At 39.0% G+C, this 20,035-nt stretch overlaps 1 protein-coding gene and 1 non-coding gene across 3 annotated transcripts in view; both read right to left on the bottom strand.

The window, feature by feature from the left end:
* Nucleotides 1-20,035, bottom strand: part of Ap1g1 (adaptor related protein complex 1 subunit gamma 1) — an 86,527-nt gene that overhangs the window by 15,041 nt on the left and 51,451 nt on the right. The window contains exons 7-15 of one of the 2 annotated variants that reach the window (XM_031341404.1): nt 19,742-19,750; nt 17,575-17,670; nt 17,114-17,194; nt 16,824-16,922; nt 12,036-12,091; nt 10,971-11,084; nt 7,025-7,165; nt 6,127-6,181; nt 241-363 (exon numbers count right to left, since the gene is read on the bottom strand). In XM_031341404.1, the coding sequence (XP_031197264.1) occupies nt 241-363; nt 6,127-6,181; nt 7,025-7,165; nt 10,971-11,084; nt 12,036-12,091; nt 16,824-16,922; nt 17,114-17,194; nt 17,575-17,670; nt 19,742-19,750 (774 nt within the window). The remainder of the gene's footprint in view (nt 1-240; nt 364-6,126; nt 6,182-7,024; nt 7,166-10,970; nt 11,085-12,035; nt 12,092-16,823; nt 16,923-17,113; nt 17,195-17,574; nt 17,671-19,741; nt 19,751-20,035) is intronic. The other variant, XM_031341405.1, reaches the window with a different exon arrangement.
* On the bottom strand, nt 10,631-10,715 carry LOC116071859. Its single transcript, XR_004111206.1, has one exon. It is a non-coding gene; the product is annotated as a small nucleolar RNA SNORD71 (small nucleolar RNA).

Here is a 20,035-nt window from a genome sequence, read left to right as displayed (position 1 = left end):
TGAATGATAAAAATAATAAAAAAGAACCAAGGGTACAAGATATAAAACTCAGATCCTCGTGCTTGTAGAGTCCAGAAACCTTAATTGCTGAACTACTGTCCAGGCCCAAAATAATATTTAATGTAAATTACATAACATCAGTTGTAGAGTTCAAAACAGATTATGTGTCTCAAGTGTTAGTGCTATAAGAAGAAAATCAGAGTATTCTTCCCAAGAAGTAACAGAAAATGAAGCACTTACTTGAGAATAATCACCGAGAATTGCCTTGTACAGGCGCTGGACGGTGTAAGCATGCATCTCCACACTGTTGGTTATTAACTGAATCAAGTTGGGAACTGCATCATCACGGACATAACTTCCTGCCTAAAGGGAAACAGGAACAGTTACTAAAGACCACATAAGCAGTGTGGGCACTGCAGGAGAACAGGCTTGCCAATTGTTTTTTGAAAAGACTATACAAAAACAAACAAATAAAAAGCAAAGGTAGGGTGATTCTAATCAACAGGTCTACAAAGAGCCCAAGCCTTAAAGTCTAGCTAAAATGTTTTAAGCTTTTCAATTCTAACAAATTCTAACACACACACACACACACACACACACACACACACACACACACACAAACTGACAATCAAAAATCAAAATACAAAGTTTCAAAATTCTTTGTGAACTTAATTACCACTTCTGTTTTCCACACCCCGCAATATTATTATTTTCCCAGCACTCATTCTGGGGAAAGCAACGACAAGCACCTGTGCACAGTGCCAAAGGACAAGTCTATTTTGTTCTGTTTTTGTTATTTCGTTTTGTTTTCAGCATTAGGGGCAAATATAGGGTTCTCACAAAGACAAGGCAAACACTACTACTACATCACACTCCAGCGTAGCATAAGAATTCCAAAAAAATCAACTTACTTAAAGTATCATACTGTCATTAGAAACTAGTGCTTACTGATATTATACAATCAATAAATAACAATGAGGCCAGGCAGTGGTGGCACACGCCTTTAATCCCAGCACTTGGGAGGCAGAGGCAGGCGATTTCCGAGTTCGAGGTCAGCCTGGTCTACAGAGTGAGTTCCAGGACAGCCAGGACTATAGAGAGAAAGAAACCCTGTCTCTAAAAAACAAAAAACAATGAGGATGGAAACAGTTTGCATTTAATATTTGTACCCTGATCCAATGATTTTGGCATGGTACCTGGGACTGAAAACAGTCTATCACTGAACTTTATCTTCAGTCACCTTCCTTCCTCATTTAATTGTGTATTTTGCTTGCATGTGTACCCAGTATCCATGAGGTCAAGATAGGGCATTGGATACCTTAGTACTGGAGTTACAGTTGGTTGTAAGCCAGTGGGTGCTAGAAACCAAATCTGGGTCCTCTACAAGAGCAAAAAGTGCTCTTAATCACAGAGTAGTCTCTCTAGCACCAACCCCACCTCCACCCTCTTCTTACTTGCATGCTTCCATCTATGTATGGATGGGTGTGCATACATATTGAAGCCAGAAGTTGATATCAGGTGTCTTCTTCAGTCACTCTCTACCTTTTTTTTTTTTAAGACAGGATCTATCACTGATTCAGGAGCTTCCAATTCAGCTGAGCTGGCTGGCCAGCAAGCTCCAAGAATCTGTCTTTGCCTCTACAACACTGGAACTATAGGAATGTTCCACTACACGAAACCTTTCCTTTACATGGGCTGGGAATCAAACACAGGCCCACAATTTGTTCAGCGAGTGTTTCACTAAATGAGCCATCTCTGCAGCCCTGATTTCATTTTAAGACAGTCTCACTACCCAGACAGGACCTCAACTTTCAACCTCCTACATACCTAGTATTACAGGCTTAAAACTGCAGGGAACCCCACCCCTGATTACTAAACCTGATTATTTTTAATATTCTCCAAATATCTGCAGCCATGACAAAGCAAAGCCACTTAACCTATGGGGAAGCTAAGTCCCAGGCAGTTAGAATGCTATAACTAGCCACATGTGACATACGATGGGGATCCCAGTTAACATCACTCCACTGCAGAACACAACAGCAGAGCTGACTTACAAAATACTAGCCAGGCCTAATTCTGGAAGGGCTGGGGGATCACAAGCAACCAGAATGCTCACTCAACACAAAGAAAATGGTCAAAAATGGAAGTAGAAAGCTAAAAGGATCTGTAGTATGGCTTAAGTATTTACATACCCCTGTGTACAGCACTTCCCAAAAGAGAGAGTACCACCACAATTTGAGAAACTAACTACTGTATCCAACAAGAAACAATTTTTCAAATTCACACTGAACCAAAAATCCCTCATTTTGGGCCATTAAAAAAAAAAAAGCTTAATGCATTTTCAAGAATAAAAATCACTTATATAAGTTGGACAGAGGAGCAACAGTACAGCTCTGAGGTTTAGGCCCTAGAAAAGAAACTGACAGTATGAGGGAGTCTCTGAAGACAATCGAGAGCCATGTAGCAGAAGTATGGTCCTGTTCTTAAACCTTCTGGTGGGGAAGCTCACAGCAAGAGCCTGTCTCTAGGCAGGAGACAGGGAAGGAGCGAGGAGCAGGGCATGTGTGGCACTAATACCTTAACATTAATAGCCTGTCTGCAATGCCCCAGTAGGGTGCCTGTCGGTATCTGTAAGAGGCAAGGACCTGTTATAAGGCAGCAGCTAGATTCTAATATTATATTCTCACAGAGCTAAGGAAGAAAAGTCACATGGTAATCATAAGAATGGGTGTTCTAATTTATCATGACTTTTGTTAGAATATACTTAATCCCCATTATCTATCACATTTATGAACTTTCGGTCTTAGTCTTAGTTAGGATTTTATTGCTGTGAACAGACACCATGACGAAGGCAACTTTTAATTGGGCTGGCTTACAGGTTCAGAGGTTCAGTGCATTTTCAAGGCAGGAGCATGGCAGCATCCAGGCACGCACGGTGCAAGCAGACCAGAAAGTTCTATATCTTCATCTGAAGGCTGCTAGTGAAAGACTGGCTTCCAGGCAGCTAGGAGTAGGGTCTTAAAGCCCACACCCACAGTGACACACCTACTCCAACAAGGCCACACCTCCTAGCAGTGCCACTACCAGGCTCCCTGAGCTGAGCATATACAAACCACCACAGTCTTCTCGGAAACTAACTACATTTGCCAAAAGCAAAATAAAAACCAGCTCATCCCAGAAAACTCCTACCAAAGTCTGTTGGTATTCTGTTGGTCAAATGGCAGGGTCTTATACTATAGTCTAAGCCAGCCTTAAATTTACTCTACAACCCAGGCTAGCATTGAAATCCTTTAAGTTGGGCTGGTGAAATGGCTCAGTGGTTAAGAACACTGACTGCTCTTCTGAAGGTCCTGAGTTCAATTCCCAGCAGCCACAAACATGATGGCTCACGACCATTTGTACAGCTACAGTGTACCCACACACATAAAATAAATAAATTAAATCTAAAAAAAAATCCTTTTCCTTAACACTTCTAAGTGCTAAGATTATAGTCATGAGCCACATGTCCAGCAACCAATGCATCTAAATCATTATAATTTACTAAATCAATTCTCATTTATACACTAACAATTGCTTCCAGTTTGCCTCTATTAAAAAACAAGATGAAGCTTTTTATTTGTTTTGTTTTGTATTTCCAGGCAAGGTTTCTCTGTGTAGCTTTGGCTGTACTCCCAATTCACTCCTTAGACCAGGAAAGCTTTGAACTCAGAGATCCTGAGTTCTGCCTGGGATTAAAGCTTCTGCCTGGGATTAAAGATGTGCACCACCACCCAGCAAGATGAACATTTTTACATTCATATTTTTCTGCACTTTTTTCTTTTTTCATAAGCTAAAAGCTAAAAAATTATATTAATGCAGAAGGTACAACGTAACTTGAATTGCAGGCTTCCATAATGTACTCTGAAAACATATCACCATTTTATCACACTATCAAGTAAAAAGTGGAGCCTGCTTCTCCATTGTTTAATTATTATTAAGTATTAATTACACGTTCTTATGCATTTTATGTGTATGGGCTTGTGTGCTGTGGCATGGATATGGAGGTCAGAGGACAATTTTTGATAGTCAGTCCCCCTCTTCCAACATGAGCACTCCAGGGATTGGACTCAGGTCACCAGGACTGATGGCAGTCACTTCTACCTGTTCATTTTCTTTAACCAATACTAGAAATTGGGTTTAGAAAGTATAATAGAAGCCTAGTGGGTTGGCCAACACAGTGAGATCTTGTCTCAAAACCAAAAAGTATGGCTGGAGAAGTGGCTCAGCTGTTAAGGCTAAGGCTTGCAAGCTAAAGGAGGAAGTATGAGGACAGACACATTCCAATGATCACAGCATTCAGGAGGTAGACAATGGAAGATCAAGAGTTCAAAGTCAGCCCTGGCTGCACAGCCCATTCTCTTCTGAGCTACATGAGGACTGTCTCAAAGGACAAAATACCACACATTAATAATGATATTTTGGTTTTACTTCTCCTATTATTCCTTTGTGTGTTTTTCATGTGTTAAACATTTCTTTCTTTTCGTGAACTATCTATTCAAATGCCAATCACTGGTCACTGGATTTTTCCCATTTTATTTACATATTAAAGATATCAATATGCTGTTGTGCTGTGCTGTTTTCCCTATTTAGTTCCTAGATCTGCTGGTTTATGAGTTTCTAATTTTAAATGCAGTCATTATTTTCCTTTATGGTATCCATTTCTAGTAACATCATGTCAGACAGTACATCTTACTACAGCATCACACTCTATTAACTAGTTAAAAAAGAAAAAAGAGCCGGGCAGTGGTGGCGCACGCCTTTAATGCCAGCACCTGGGAGGCAGAGGCAGGCGGATTTCTGAGTTCGAGGCCAGCCTGGCCTCACTACAGAGTGAGTTCCAGGACAGCCAGGGATACACAGAGAAACCCTGTATCAAAAAAAAAAGAAAGAAAGAAAGAAAGAGAGAGAGAGAGAGGGAGAGAGGGAGAGAGGGAGAGAGGGAGAGAGGGAGGGAGAGAGGGAGGGAGAGAGGGAGGGAGAGAGGGAGGGAAGGAAGTAGGGAAGGAGGGAGGGAAGGAGGGAGGGAAGGAGGGAGGGAGGGAAGGAGGGAAGGAAAGAGAGAGAGAGAGAAGCCCTCAAATTGGAGAATGCCAAAGAAAACACAGTATCTAAAACAGGAACTGTAAAATAAACATAGGCATTCAAATCTAGAAACAACTGAGTAGAGGACAGAATTTAAGGTCCAAGTCCTTGCCTAGTATGTGTAAGGCCCTGGGTTTGATCCCTGGCACTGCAAGTTAACAATAATCTGCAACATCTTCCTATCTTAGTCAAAATAAATTCAAATACTTAGGAATCTCTGTATAATGGCACCTGTTTAAGACTCTGAAATCATACTACCCACAGCCTCTCTCCATTTCCTGGTTTCAGTGCCTTTCCATTGCTTTCCGAGCAGCCCAAGCCTGCCACCCAGGATTTTTCACTTACCATTCCCTTTGATTAGGACAAACGAGATATCTACATGGTCTTCTCCTCCTTCCATGAAGCCCTTTTCTCTAACTTTACCTTCTCTAACCACAGTAACTATAAAACACTTGACTTAGGTGCCTTATGCACCAGCATCTATCCCTACCTGGCATTATGTTACATGTTAGAAGGTTAGCCTAGCCAACACAGTGAAACCCACATTTTGTCAATTTGACAAAAACTACAGTCACTTGGAAGGAGGGGCCCTCACTGAAGAACTGTCTCTAACAGATTAGCCTGTGGGGCATTTTCTTGATTAATGACTGATTTGGGAGGTAGGGGGTCTGGGGGAGGGGGGAGTACTCAACTCACTGGGAGTGTTGTCACCTCTGTGCAAGTGGTCCTAAGCTTTATAAGAATGTAGACTGAGCAAGCCATGGGGAGATAAGCCAGTAAGCAGCATTTTCTGTTTCGATTTCTGTCTAGGTTCCCACCTTGGCTTTTATGATGAACTGTAGCTTCTAAGCTCCAAACTCTTTCCTCTCAAGTTGTCAGGGTTTTAACAAAACAAGACCAGGACAGTTATACAGTTTCCAATCTCCTCCATTAGAATAGGGGTTTCATCATCTGCCTCATTTCTAGGTACATTCACTATATAGTCTGGTTTAAAAAGCTACATACCGTTGTCAAGACACGCATAATTGTATCTATATGCCACCGTTTGGAAGGTGCGTACCTGAAGAAAATAAGGTGAAAAACACTGAAATTAATAAACTACACTATAACCCAGTGACTTTCAAAAGCTCTGTTCTACAATCTTTTCTAGGTCTTCTGGTAAAATTATTCTATTTGGAGATATTACACCATGAAACCTAGCAGAAACCATCATTTCAACAAACGATCAAATATAATCAAACTCACATTTCCCATATTATTACAATAGGAGTAATTGTGCTGAAAACATGGGACTCTGTCACAGTTTCTCAGAAGACAAATCATATTGTCAGGAAAAAAGAAGGCAATTAAGGAGGGCTAAGGAGACAGCTTAGTGGTTACAGTAGCTGCTTCAGAAACCAGACAACCAGAGTTAGAGCACAGGACTCACATAAATGCAGTGTGTGAGGCAGCAGGGAATATCCAGAGCAAGCTGGATGAGAGGCTTAATCAAATTGAGCCCTGGGTTTCACTGAAAGACCAGCAATGAGTAATGTGGGAGAGCAACTGAGAATATCAACCTTGGACCTCTACATGCATGTGTGTCAGCATACAACAGCAGTACCACAACTGAGAAGCACTGTGTAAGTCAGATTTTACACACAGCTGTAATTCAGATGCTCTTCTGCCTGTTCATAGTAGGTGTGAGGCTGAGAATGGATATAGAAGGAAAATTCTCAAAAGTGGAACTTTGTTTGGTCTTATTTTTCAACATCAGCTACTTCTAATTACTTCTAATTCAGTGCTAGAAATAAATGCTACATGCCTTAAACATGTCTACAGCATCTCTTGGCACCATGTTTTAAAGATCCTTTTAGGATGTTCCAAGCACCTTCTACCAATGAAAATAAAAATTAAATCTTACTTTTCTGCAGCAAGGAAGATTCCAGATGCACAATCGGCTTTAAATTCTGGCTCACAAGAATCCAGAAAATAAAGTAATTCCTTCATCATGCCTCGGATATTATTCCCATTCACCAGGGCAAAACTCAATTCCATCGCACGTCTTAAAGAGGGGGAGGAAAAACATGTTTATGGTGGGAACGTAACAAATACTCAGGTATTTTCCCTATATACCAAAAGCAGTGGCATAAACATCTGTACAGTATGTGATGTCACTCCTTACAAAGCCAGATAAGCATGAAAGTATATTCCTATGATAGCTCTGGTGCTGTGAGTGTAAACCCAATACTCTTCTCCACGCCAACAGGACCACTTGTATCTATATGCTCTTGGGAGGTGGAGACAGGAACATCAGGAAGTTCTCCTGCTACATAGCTAGAAAAAAGATCAGCCTAAGCTACAAGAGACCTTTCCCAATCAATCAATCAATCAATCAATACAATGAGATAAATGAAAAACACCACCAATAAAAACTTAGAAAAAGTCTAATAACTATAGTTCTTTAATCTACTCTATAAAGCTGAAATTTCTTAGGAAAAGAAGCAAAAGGCTATTACCCAATGATAATGTTTCTGCATTATTTCTTAAAAATATATTTGTTTATGATATTTTACTTGCACTCCACTTCTGCCCAAATATATAACTTTGCTTACATCAAACAGTATCATAGGACCGGGGATGTAGCCTAGTTGTTAAGTGTGCCTGCCTTTCATGTTCAAAGCCCTGGGCTCCACACTCTGCAGTACAGAAACTGAGCAAGTGGGCCATATTTATACTCCCAGGACTAACAAGGTACAGGCAGAAGGATAAGAAATTGACAATCATTTTCAGCTAAATAGTGTGTTTAATACAAGCCTGGACTACATCAGACCCTGTCTCAAAAGTGGGAACATAATTAAAAGTAATAAAAATAAATCTTAAAATACACTAGTTATGGGACTGGAGAGATGGTTCAGCCATTAAGAACTCAGGTCCTCAGGCAACTCACAATCACCTCTAACTCCAACTCCAGGAAAATCCAAAGTCTCTTACTTCTGAGGGACCTCACATGCACATGCACAAAACACACATAAATGTACCTATTTAAAAGTAACAAAATTGCTACATGTGGTGGCCCATGCTTTTAATTCCAACGCTCAGGAGGCAAAAGCAAGTGGATCTCTGTAATTCCAGCACTTGAGAGGCAGAAGCAGGAAGGTCATCACAAGTTTAAGGCCAACCTGGTCTACATAATGACTTCCACATCACTCAGGACTACATAGAGAGATCTAGTCCCCAAAACACGAATAGGACACCAACAGACATGCTAATGTGGACGAAACACACAAGGCTTCAACCCTATACAAAGGACTAAGCAATGCTGAGAGCCAAGAAAAATACTCTTCCCTAGAGTAAGATAAACACATACACACACACACACACACACACACACACACACACACACACACACACCTACCTCTCAATAATTAAAGAGGCTATAAATTTGAATGAGAGCATATATATACAAGTAACATTATACAGACTGAACAGGTTATATGTATATATTTAAGAGGGGGGAGAGTGAGAGGGAGAGAGAGGGAGAGAGGGAGGAAAGAGAAAGAAAGAGAGAGAGAGGTAGATGTGTATAAGGAGGCCCAGAAGAGCAAGGGGGTACATGGGAGGGGTTGGAGGAATGAAATGATGTAATTATAATATCAAAAAATAATTATTTTGAAAAAGGTATAAAAAACTATAGTGAAAATAAACTTAACAGTAAATTGACCATTAACAGAGGGGGAGGGGAATATCTATACAATCAAATAAAAGTTTCTTTAGATGCCTATTAAGTTTGGTAATAAAGGCAAAGCTAAAAATATTTAACATACAAAACTTTGTGTAAATTTTTGCATATTTGGTAAAAAGGTTTAAATATTTTCCATAACCAGAATGATGGTGCATGTTATAATGTTATAATCCTAGCACTTAGGAGCTAGGGACAGGAGAATCAGGAGTTCAAAGTCAACCTCAGCTACACAGAAAATTTGAGACCATCTGGTGGGGGTAGAAAATACTAAACATATCTGCATTTCAAAACTAACAATTAAGTTAAGTACATGATTCCATATTAACTAATACATACAATAGCAATTCGACCCTCAAAGATATAATCATTCCCATAAGAAGTTAAGATAGTTTTAATATATATATTCAGTTTAACCTCTGAAATTAGGTGGCCCTCTACCTGCATTTTACATAGGAGACAACAGTGTAATGAAAAGGTAGGGAAAATGTTAGGTGTGGAGTCATAATGAGAAACAACTCTGGCTTGGGATCCAGCTCTTACTGCTGCATCTTCTGTCAAATACCTTAACCCAACAAAAATAAGAGAAAGAAGGTTTGACTTCTATTTCTAGAACTGCCCCTTTCAAGGATTAAAGTTTTTTTGTTTTTTGGTTTTTGGTTTTGTTTGTTTTTCTGAGACAGGGTTTCTCTGTATAGCCCTGGCTGTCATGGAACTCACTCTGTAGACCAGGCTGGCCTGAAACTCAGAAATCCACCTGCCTCTGCCTCCCAGGTGCTGGGATTAAAAGCGCCACTACTGCCTCACAAGGGTTAAAGAAAGGAGTAGTATACACCAAACAAAGTGTACACATGGAGGGACCAAGGACTCCAAATACATATGTAGCAGAGGATAGCCTTATCTGACATCAATGGGAGGGGAGGGAGGCTTGACACCCCAGCACAGGGGGAGGCTAGAGTGGTGAGGCGGGAGTGGTAAATGGGTGGAGGAGCACCCTCATAGAGGCAAAGGGGAGGGGGAAGAAGGGGAATGGGATAAGGGGCTGGTGGAGGGGTAACCTGGCTGGAAAGGGGATACCATCTGAAATATAAATGAATAAAATGATTAATAATAATAATAATAATAATAATAATAATAATAATAATAATAATAAAACTAGTATTACTAAAGCAGACATGGTAGTGCACACCTTTAATCCTAGCAGTTGGGAGGCAGAGGCAGGTGAATCTCTGAGTTTACGGTCAGCCTGGTCTACAAAAAATACACAGAGAAACCATGTCTCAAAAAAAGGGTGGAAGGTCAGCTGGAGATGGCTCAGAGGTTAAAAGCACTGACTGCTCTTCCAGGGATCCTGAGTTCAAATCCCAGCAACCACACGGTGGCTCACAACCATCTGTAATGGGATCTGATGCCCTCTTCTGGTATATCTGAAGACAACTACATTGTACTTGTATATAATAAATAAATAAATCTTGTTTTAAAAGTTGATATTACTAAGTCTAAGTCTTATCTGTACAATGTTCAAGCACTTAGCATTTGTTCTGTGTACATAAATGTTTGTTGACTAAATAACTTTAAAGATCACTTTAAATCTCCTTGTTTTGGATTTGAATATACAGTAAAAGTTCACTAAAGCGAACTGTAAATTCCACACTTCTGGGAGAAGAACCGCCAGATTCCACCGACAGAGGGATTTATAATATTTGAGTGTCAACTGCCTATGGTCATTTCTCCATGGACTAGTCTCAGAAGCACACTTGCCTCTGGGATCCTGGGGTGCTATGAAAAAGTGCGCTGTCAGCAATGTGAGTTTCAGCACAGTGGTAAAACACTTAGCCGATGGATCACTCCTTACTTCATCCTCCAGCACACATAACACAGCACCTCTGCTAAGTAAACACTGGCCCAATGCATTGTGCCAATTGTTTTACCTAAGAACCTAGAGCACTCTCAGTGCCTATTTCGGTATTTCCCACAGGTCTCTTTAACTGGAAATCCTTTCTGAACAGTGACTGAATACCTAAATGCTTGACTCTCCAAACTTCGACAAACTATCAAATTGGTAGAAGACAGACACAACCTTATCAAAAATCTGTTTCACTTAACAACGCTAGAAAGACTCTCTTACCTTTTTATGGAGACATCCAGATCTTTTAGACAGTCCACAATTGTGCTTCTATGCCTCTGTACAGCATTATGATCTGTCTGCACAGTCTTCAACAGAGATGTCAGAGCAACATATCTGCATGGAACAATGTTTCATACTAAACAGGCTAAAATATACAATTCAAGGAAGTTTTCCCTCTGTTTGAATAATAACAAAGATGCCAAACAAATGAGGAAATGCACACATCTAAAAGTATTTCAAGGTAAGCACAGAACTAGTAGTGACTAGAAAGTAACATCTGAAGGGAACAGGAGCAGAATCACAGCTGGGACAAGGTGGGGAGTCTTTGTAACTAGCCTTACTTTCACAGCAGCCATTCCAACTTCTAACAGTAACTGACTCGGTACTTTCTAAATCTTCCCAAGGAAAAACATACAGTTAAGGTATATATGATTTTTCACACTGCCTTAACCCACAACATACAAGAGGAAATTACTTTAATTTTATCATTTAAATGTTCTATGCTTTTTTATACCAATACCAAAACCACTCCAACTATCTACAAGAATTTAAATTTAAAGCTGGGCATGGTAGTGCCTGCCTTTAATCCCAGCACTTGGGAGGCAGAGGCAGGCAGATTTCTGAGTTTGAGGCCAGCCTGGTCTACAGAGTGAGCTCCAGGACAGCCAGCACTATCCTGAGAAACCCTGTCTCAAAAAAACAAACAAACAAAAACAGAAAAAAAAAAACAACAAAAAAACTTAATTTGAGTTATAGATCAAAAGCAATGGAATTAAATAATTGCTACAAAGACTCTATAGTTCAGAAAGGCTAAAATCTTTACCATTTGGCCCTTTATAGGATGTTTACTCTTAACTTATAAATTAAACATTAAGCCAAAAGGGAAATTCTCAAATTCTTTACAAAACAGAAATTTTAAAACTAAATTAAAACTAAAAATTCTGACTTCAAATTCTAGATCACACAATACATAACACACATATATATAATCTTGAGCAAAGTCGCTTTGGAAAATACTAATTTTTATAATATAGAAGATATATGGAAAATTTTCAGTTGACTTACCTAATATTTTTGTCATTGTTCAGTAAGAATCGACCAAGAATATTTATGGCTAGAACCTAAAGAGAAATTGCATACATTTGTTTGTTTTTGTTTTCTTTAATCTATAAATGATATATTTATATTGTTTTCTTAATCTAAAGACTAAATTTCCAGCATCTGGGTAGAAGCTGCTTAAAGATGGCAGCTGTTATTTATAAATTGTTAGCAAAAGGCAAAGTTATCTAAAGGCATTCTTAAAATCATGTTCCATTTCAGGGACCAGAAAGATAGCTCAATAGATATATAAAGATGCCTGCCAGCAAACCTGAAGACCCGAGTTCCAGAACCCATATTACAGAAGGTCAGAATCCATTCCCTCAAATTGTCCTCTGACCTCCATGTATATAGAAGAGTGGACACATATGTATGCATGTGCACACGTATAAAATAAGTTATTTTTAAAAATCACATTGAGTTTCAGCAGTAACTACCAAAAATTACTGGAGGACATAATGAAGATATATTCTATTTTTGGAATACTGTCCAAAGAAGGACAGTAAAATCAACAACATCCTTAAACCTAGGAGAAATGCATACTCCAGCAGTTTAACTGTACAAATGTATGTGACAAGTGCACAGTACAAGCATAGTCATAAAATCTCCTGGGGCTGTATTGCAAGGACATGTGATAGGAGATGGCGTAGACATCCATCAACCACAAATCTGCTGGCTATATTACTGGCATGTACAATGGAGTCCTATTCCGGTATGATAAGAAAGGCACCTGACATATGACAAAACACAAGCAAAAGGGATGAAGATACAAGCAAAGGGATAAATATTACATGATTATATTCTTATGAGATATATGATACTGTGAAATATATTGTCATTGTCCCCATATTTTGACATATAGCTCCTAAATCTCAGTTTTAATTTTTTTCAAAAGTTTTTAAAATGTGTGCTTATTTATGGTGTGGGTGTCTCCCTCCCCTCAGAGGTCAAAAGAGAACACTGGCACCCTGGAGCTGAAGTTACACCTAATATAGGTGCTAGAAACTAAACTCTAGTCCTCTGGTAAAACAGCAAGTGTTCTTAATCACTGAGCCATCTCTATTCCTACAGTGTTGTTATGAGGTAACTTTTGATGGATCCCTGAATGGCCTGAGAATGGGGAAGAATGTCAGAGGAAGTAACCATGCTATTCGAGGCTGGAGCTTTCAGCCCATACTCAAGATCCTGGAAATAAAAAGTGCTGAAGGTTATAATCTTCACCAATGGCCAATGGTTTAATCAACCATGCCTACATAATGAGGCCTCCATAAAGCACAAAAGAACATGGCTTTGGAGTAGCCAAACACATGGAGTTTTCTAAAGATGGTACACATACAAAGAATGTTTCTTAACCATCCCTATATGCTTTGTCCCGTTGTGCCCAATCTAGATATCCTTATCCTCTGAATATCCTTTACCATAACAAGGACAAGTAAGTATCCCTCTAAATTCTGTGAGCCATTCTAGCACATTAATTAAGCTCACAGAGAGGGATGTAGAAACCTAGAATCACAGCTGGCTGGTTTAGAATACCAATCATATAACTAGTATCTGATGTGGGAAATGGTCCTGTAGAACTAAGCCTTCAACTTGTGAGATCCAACACTATCTCAAAGTAGAGAATATTTAAACTGAATTAAGTTAAAGAATAGCAACTGGTGACCACTGAAAATATCATGTCCATATCTGGTATTGGAAGTAAAGAACTGATTCACATAACTGCACAGATTAGAAAGGAAGACGACGGAACACTTAGTTTGCTGAAGTGATGGAACCCAACACTCTACCACCGAGCTGTGTCCCCATCACATTTGGTTGTTGGGTTTTTGGTTTTTTGTTTCTGTATCTTTGCAAAATCTAAAGAGAAACCCACAGACAAAACAAAATGGGTGTTTGTAAGGGCTAATTTTCAAAAATAAATCATTTTCTTAAAAAGGGTGAGGGGCCTGGAAAAATGGCACAGTGTTAACAGCTCTGGCTCCTGCTCTTCCAAAAGATTTGAGTTTAATTCACAGCACCCAGCTGTAGCTACAAGCATCTGTAAATCAAGTTTCAGGGATCTGATACTCTCTTCTGCCTTCCAAAGACACCAGATACACAAATGGTACATGGACATATTTGCAGCAGAAACAACCATACACATAAAATAAAATCATTTAAAGGATGTCTTAATTTAAAAAAAGTTAATTTAAAAAGGGAGTGAGATACAGAGGAAGACAAAAAAAAATTTTTTTTTGGAAAAATATAGCAGTACTGGTTACTTAGCTATATAAATGTACCAAGGCCATTATTACACATCTTTAAGTGGTCTAAATGGTAAGTTGTTATATCACTCACTCGTCTTTATACAACAGTTAAAAAGCAGCTTCAAGAAAACGTTATCCTAGCAGAGTAGAGAACAATATACAGCTGCTGCTTTTGCTTGAAAGGAGAAAAAAAAAGAAATTGATCGAAGTTGGCTTGGTGTATCACAGGCTATCATGATACTATACTCTAGCTGGTAAGTCTATTTCTTTAAAGGCTCTGAATTAGCAATTCTAATATTAACAATTGATTGGATTAAGCCAGGTGAGGTGACACACACATTTAATCCCAGCACTAAGGAGGTAAAGGCAGGTGGACCAAACTGGTCTACAGAGTGAGTTCCAGGACAGCAAGAGATACACAGAGAAACACTGTCTCAAAAAATTATTGTTGTTATTATTATTACTATTATTTTAATAGATTGCTAATTATCAATTATTGATTAGGCTAAGGAGAAATTCATGGGGGTAACTCCATGGAACTCTCATTATTTAATGAGGGAAAAAAATGAAGAAAATAGGAAACTAAAATTAGAATATCATCCTAGCAATTATTAAAGACAAGAACATCTGACAGATAATAAAAATCATGGACAAAACCCTAAAAATATATTTGCACAGGCTCAAAGTGTCTCCTCCCAAAAATTTTAATTACAAAGGGAAAGACAGTAAATAACACAGTACTAAAGACGCCAACATACAGTGCTGGAAAGAAATGGCTCAGCGATTAATAGCCTGCCGCTCTTGTAAAGGACGTGGATTCAATTCCCGGCACCCACATGATGGCTCACAATCATCCATAATTCCAGTTCCTGGGGAATCCAATGCTCTCTTCCAAACTCTGTAGGAACCAGGAATGCATAGGGATTCACATAGGGATGCATGGAGCACATACATACATGCAGGCAGACAGACACTCATCCACATAAAAAATAAAATAAATGTGCAGCTTAGTCTTCATGTGGGCCCCCTAAAAAGGGGAGCGGGGGCTGTCTCAGGTTCTGTTCCCTGCCATTGGGTGGTACCCAAGGGGGATAATGGGGAGGGGATTTGTAAGGGTGGGACTGGGAAGAGGGGGTGGGCTGTGGTCAGGATATAACTGAATAAAAACAAATGATTGAAAAACAAACAAGCGAGTCTTTATAGGTAGCATGGGCATTGGGGAGGTACCCCCAGGTATCACAGTACTAAGAAAACTGCTGACTGACATGCTCTACTGCAAACAATTTAACAGGTGTGTGCAAGTTTCCCAAGAAAAGTATAACTTTAATCTATAAAATTATGGAAAAAAAAAATCAGACAGACCAAATTGAGTTACATTCTACAAAACAACTGATCAATACTTCTAAAGTGTCAAAATCATGAAAGATAAAGAGAAACTAACAGACCAGGAGACCAGAGAAAAGTTGACAACTAAATGTAATGTAGGCTCATACACTGGATGCTGTAAGAGAAAATAAATGCCAACTGGAACCTTGGAAAATCTAAATGAAGTCTACAATTTACAAAATAGTAGTGTCCATGTTACTTTTCTGGTCTTCATAAGATGTATACATTTGTAATATATTACATTGGGAAAGGCGGGCAAAGGGCATGCATGGCATATATAGAAGCTCTGAGGCTTTAGGGGCTGGAGATGGCTGAGCAGTTCAAAGGACATGCTTGCTGGTCTTCACAGACCCATCTGGTTCCTAGCACCTATATGAGGCTGCTCACAATCACATGTAATTCCATGGCCAAGGAATCCGATATCCTCATTTGGTTTCCACAGGTGCTGCTCTCACCGCAAACACATGCATACACACAATTAATAAAATAATAATAAATCTTTCAAAAAGTCTAAAACTGTTTCAGTGTTAAACAACAGTATTGAAAAGGGCTGGATGTGGTGGAGCACACCTATAACCCCAGAACTGGGAGGCTAAAGCAAAAGAATCAAGGAACCAAGGACAACCTACCTACCCTACAGAAGAGTTCCAGGCCAGCCCTGTCTACGGGATGCAGTAAGATGCTGTTTCAGTATAAACAAAGCATCACAAAACAGTGTTTTCCTCTGAAGGAGACCTGATGGCTATATGTGAAAGCTACAGAGCTAACATTTTCCTCTCAGTATAACTTTGGGGCTACCTGAGTTTCTTGTTCTACAGGTTTATTCCTTAAATAATTAAATATTGTTATCTGTGCCTTGTTTAAAATGATGGGTACAATTCAGGTTGTGTCTCTAGTAAAAGCTTATTCTGAAAGAGTTCCTTAACAATAGGAATACATCCTTAGTTCTTCCAAGCTTTACTATCTTCATCAAGATTAAAGCACACATAGAAAACACAGTGCCATGCTTTGGTACATCAATCCTTCCAAAAGTTCCAAATGGAATCTGTTTCCAAAATACTGAAGCCCAATCCAATCACTCTAAATAAGGAGGAAACCTTAAAGAAGATTCAAAAAGACTTACTCGCAATCCACTCTCTGATTTAATATCCATGATAGTCAAAACCGTCTCATACAGAATAGCATTTCCTACATTTTTACTAGTCTCTGTATTAGTAGCAACCTGAAAAAAACAGACAGCAATGGGTAAGTGAGGAAGCAACACTTCCAAAAACTACCAAGGGCAATGAGATATATTGTGATTTCAGTAACTCACTAAAGAGAAAACAAAAACTATTTGCCCTAATAATCACATCTTCTACTCTCTGCTGGATGAAAATGAAACTTCATAAATTTCAAGTTGAATCAACTCACCTGTGCTAATATATCATTCATAGCTTCACTTGAATCATCATCATTCCGTCCTAAAATCCTTAATAACCGTAAAATTCGTACCTAATAAGAAGGATATAAAGGGTCAACAAATTATGTCTGACTCAATGTCATTCAGAATGAAACTCAAATAATTTAAAGCAAGTTAGATGCCATCAGATATAAGTCAGGAGAACTTTCAACATCTTTTGAAAGAGGCCATGCACATGTCCACATCTAATGAAGTTATAAGAGAGCCCACCCTTCACAGCCACTAAGTAAAACTTACATTTTCACTGTTATTTCATTAACTAAATGCAATACTTATTTGGTCCTGGTTCACTTACTAATATAATTAGTGAATTACCAAATTTGTACCCTATATAAACTTAAGATGAAGAAAACAATCCGTTCAACAGCACTGCATTCACATGACATTTATCCAAAATGTTTTTCAACCTCACCTGCAAAAAGGGGTCACTGATACCAGAAACATCATGTTCTGGGGAATATCCGGACATGATGAGGTTCTTTAGAATACGAACTAATTGGGGCACAAGCTGCAGGGGGAAAAAAAAGATGCATCAAAACAACAACAAAATAGTGACTCTATAAGCCTATCTCCTCAGCAAGCAGATTCTTTGGTTTAGAAAAATGATACAAGGGTCTGAGTCCAAGAAATTTCTTCTGCTGTAAATACAGTAATGCAAATGGCTGAAGTATTAACTCAGATACCAAGACCAAAACCTACGAAGTAATATGTACTTCATCAGCATGAAAACAAGCCAGATCTTTTTCCTCTGGAGTTCAATATGTAAAGATACTAGAATCATAGTGAGCCAAGAACCAATGGGAACTAAATAAACTATGGGACACACTGCAGGTCTACTTTTGTAGAATTTCAAACTCTTGGGTAGCAAAAAAAGTTCCTTTTTACCCATTCTAACAAAGTCATGTAAAGCATTAACCAATGATCTTATTAAATATAAAGCATATCACACTTCAAATAAAAAAAGGTCTCTCCTCTGAAGATAGGTTTAGTTATATATCCTTTCCCAAAAAGCAGCAGGAAATACCAAAGTGACCAACATGAGCCAAATGGGAATGACAGATGAAGAAAGCACACCTAAGATCCTAGGGCCCTGTCCTTTACTGAGATAGAATTCTGCCAAAATTTAATATCAGTATTCAATTATGTTCTCCTTTTGCACCCAAGAGACTACACATTCCTTAGTCAAGAATCCCTTTGACCTTCCTTTTCCAGGTTGTATCAACTATTATTGTCAATCTAGTTACAGATGCTTGCAAATAAATATGAGCACTCATTTGTTTTCTGTTGATCAATTACTTCATGTGAAACCCCTACTCCAAAATGTCTGCCACAACTGAACTTTCCCAGTCTCCAAAAGAAAACCCCATTTAGCTACATAAACAAACAGCTCTTATTACCTAAAACTAAACAAGAAAGGGGACAAACACTATTATCTTTTTATAGGAAAGCAGAACAGGCCAACTCTGCTGCAATTTATCATTTCTCCCTTGTGTTTGTTTTGTTCCCTCCCTACTCCCCAAAGCCTGGAAAGGTATTGAGATTAAAATGAAATGCCAAACTACACTCAAGACATGCACCCCAAAACACTAGAACATTACGGCCACTTATAAATGCAAGAGAAAATATGTGAACTTAAGTCAGGTAGCCATAATATTTCAGAATTTAGTGACTCACTAAAACATCAAAACAAAAATCAAATTTAGACAACTCCAAAAATAAGACAAGTCTAAGGTACAGAGATCTGTAAACGCTAAATAAAATCTCAGTAAGTCTGTTGACCAGAGTATAAAGAAGATACTCAGCTCACCTCGCACACTCCCTGCTCTCTACATTCTGTGTACTATATACAACCCTAGTAACTTTTAAGAATTGAGAAACTGCTTTCTGTGCTGCCGAGGCCAGCACACTGCATAAGACTGCCCGGACAGAAAGCTCGTGTCCAAGTGCTCAGCGTGCAAGTTCTTGGAGCCCAGAGCTTTAGTTTTCAGACACAAATGCAAGTTACTAAAACCAATGACAGGACAAACAAAGCACGGTGACAGGAGAAGCTGCAGCCATGAAAGTCAGTTGGTGCCCAGTACTCTGCCTCTAAACCCTTTCAATAGCCCAACGCTTCTCTGCAAGATTAAGTCGGGGGAAGAGGGAGATAAAAGCTCTAAGCCTGAACTCCAGCTCAGAAGTACATATGGAGCTTTCTCAAGTATAGGTTACCCACAGATAGCTCCAAAGTATCGACTTCCAAAGGAAGCAATGTTTTGTGTAAGGGCTCCAGGCAGCTCTGCAAGGGCAGCTGCAAAAAGCCTCTCCCGTGAAGATGAAGGCAAGGCAGAGGAGGAGGCTCATAACTCAGGGATGGCTGCAACTGAAATCCAAGGCTGAATTTGGAGTCAGGAGATTAAACGACAAGACAGAAACTGGACCAGGGAGTTAGCCAAAAATGCTAGAACAAATAATTCACAGTATTAAGCACAGCTTCAGCATTAGTACAGTTAAAAGCCACACTTGTGGATGGATACACAAAAGCTACTAAGGACCTAAAGCCAGCATGCACCATCTAAAAAAAGAGGGTTAATTCTTACCTTTTCATTCTAACATACAGCAGGATTCCAAACAGACAACAGGAACAAAACATACAAAGCAAGCATTAGGGACAGATACGGGTCTCATACTATTTTACATTAATTTAATCAAGACATGAACATCTAAGGAAGAGGGAGCCAAAAAAACACCCAGAAGTATGAGCTCTTTGTGGAGTGCTCAGCAGCCTTCTCTAAAGGAACCAATGCTTGTAACTAGACAAAGAATAATCTTTCTGAATCCTTCTTAGTAAGTAAAGGGAGAAATAAAAGTACCTTCTTTAAAATGCTGAAAAA

Source organism: Mastomys coucha, unplaced genomic scaffold (assembly GCF_008632895.1).
Source record: "Mastomys coucha isolate ucsf_1 unplaced genomic scaffold, UCSF_Mcou_1 pScaffold22, whole genome shotgun sequence".
NCBI lineage: Eukaryota > Metazoa > Chordata > Mammalia > Rodentia > Muridae > Mastomys > Mastomys coucha.
Note: the sequence above shows the minus strand (reverse complement) of the source record. Positions and strands in the feature narration are given on the sequence as shown.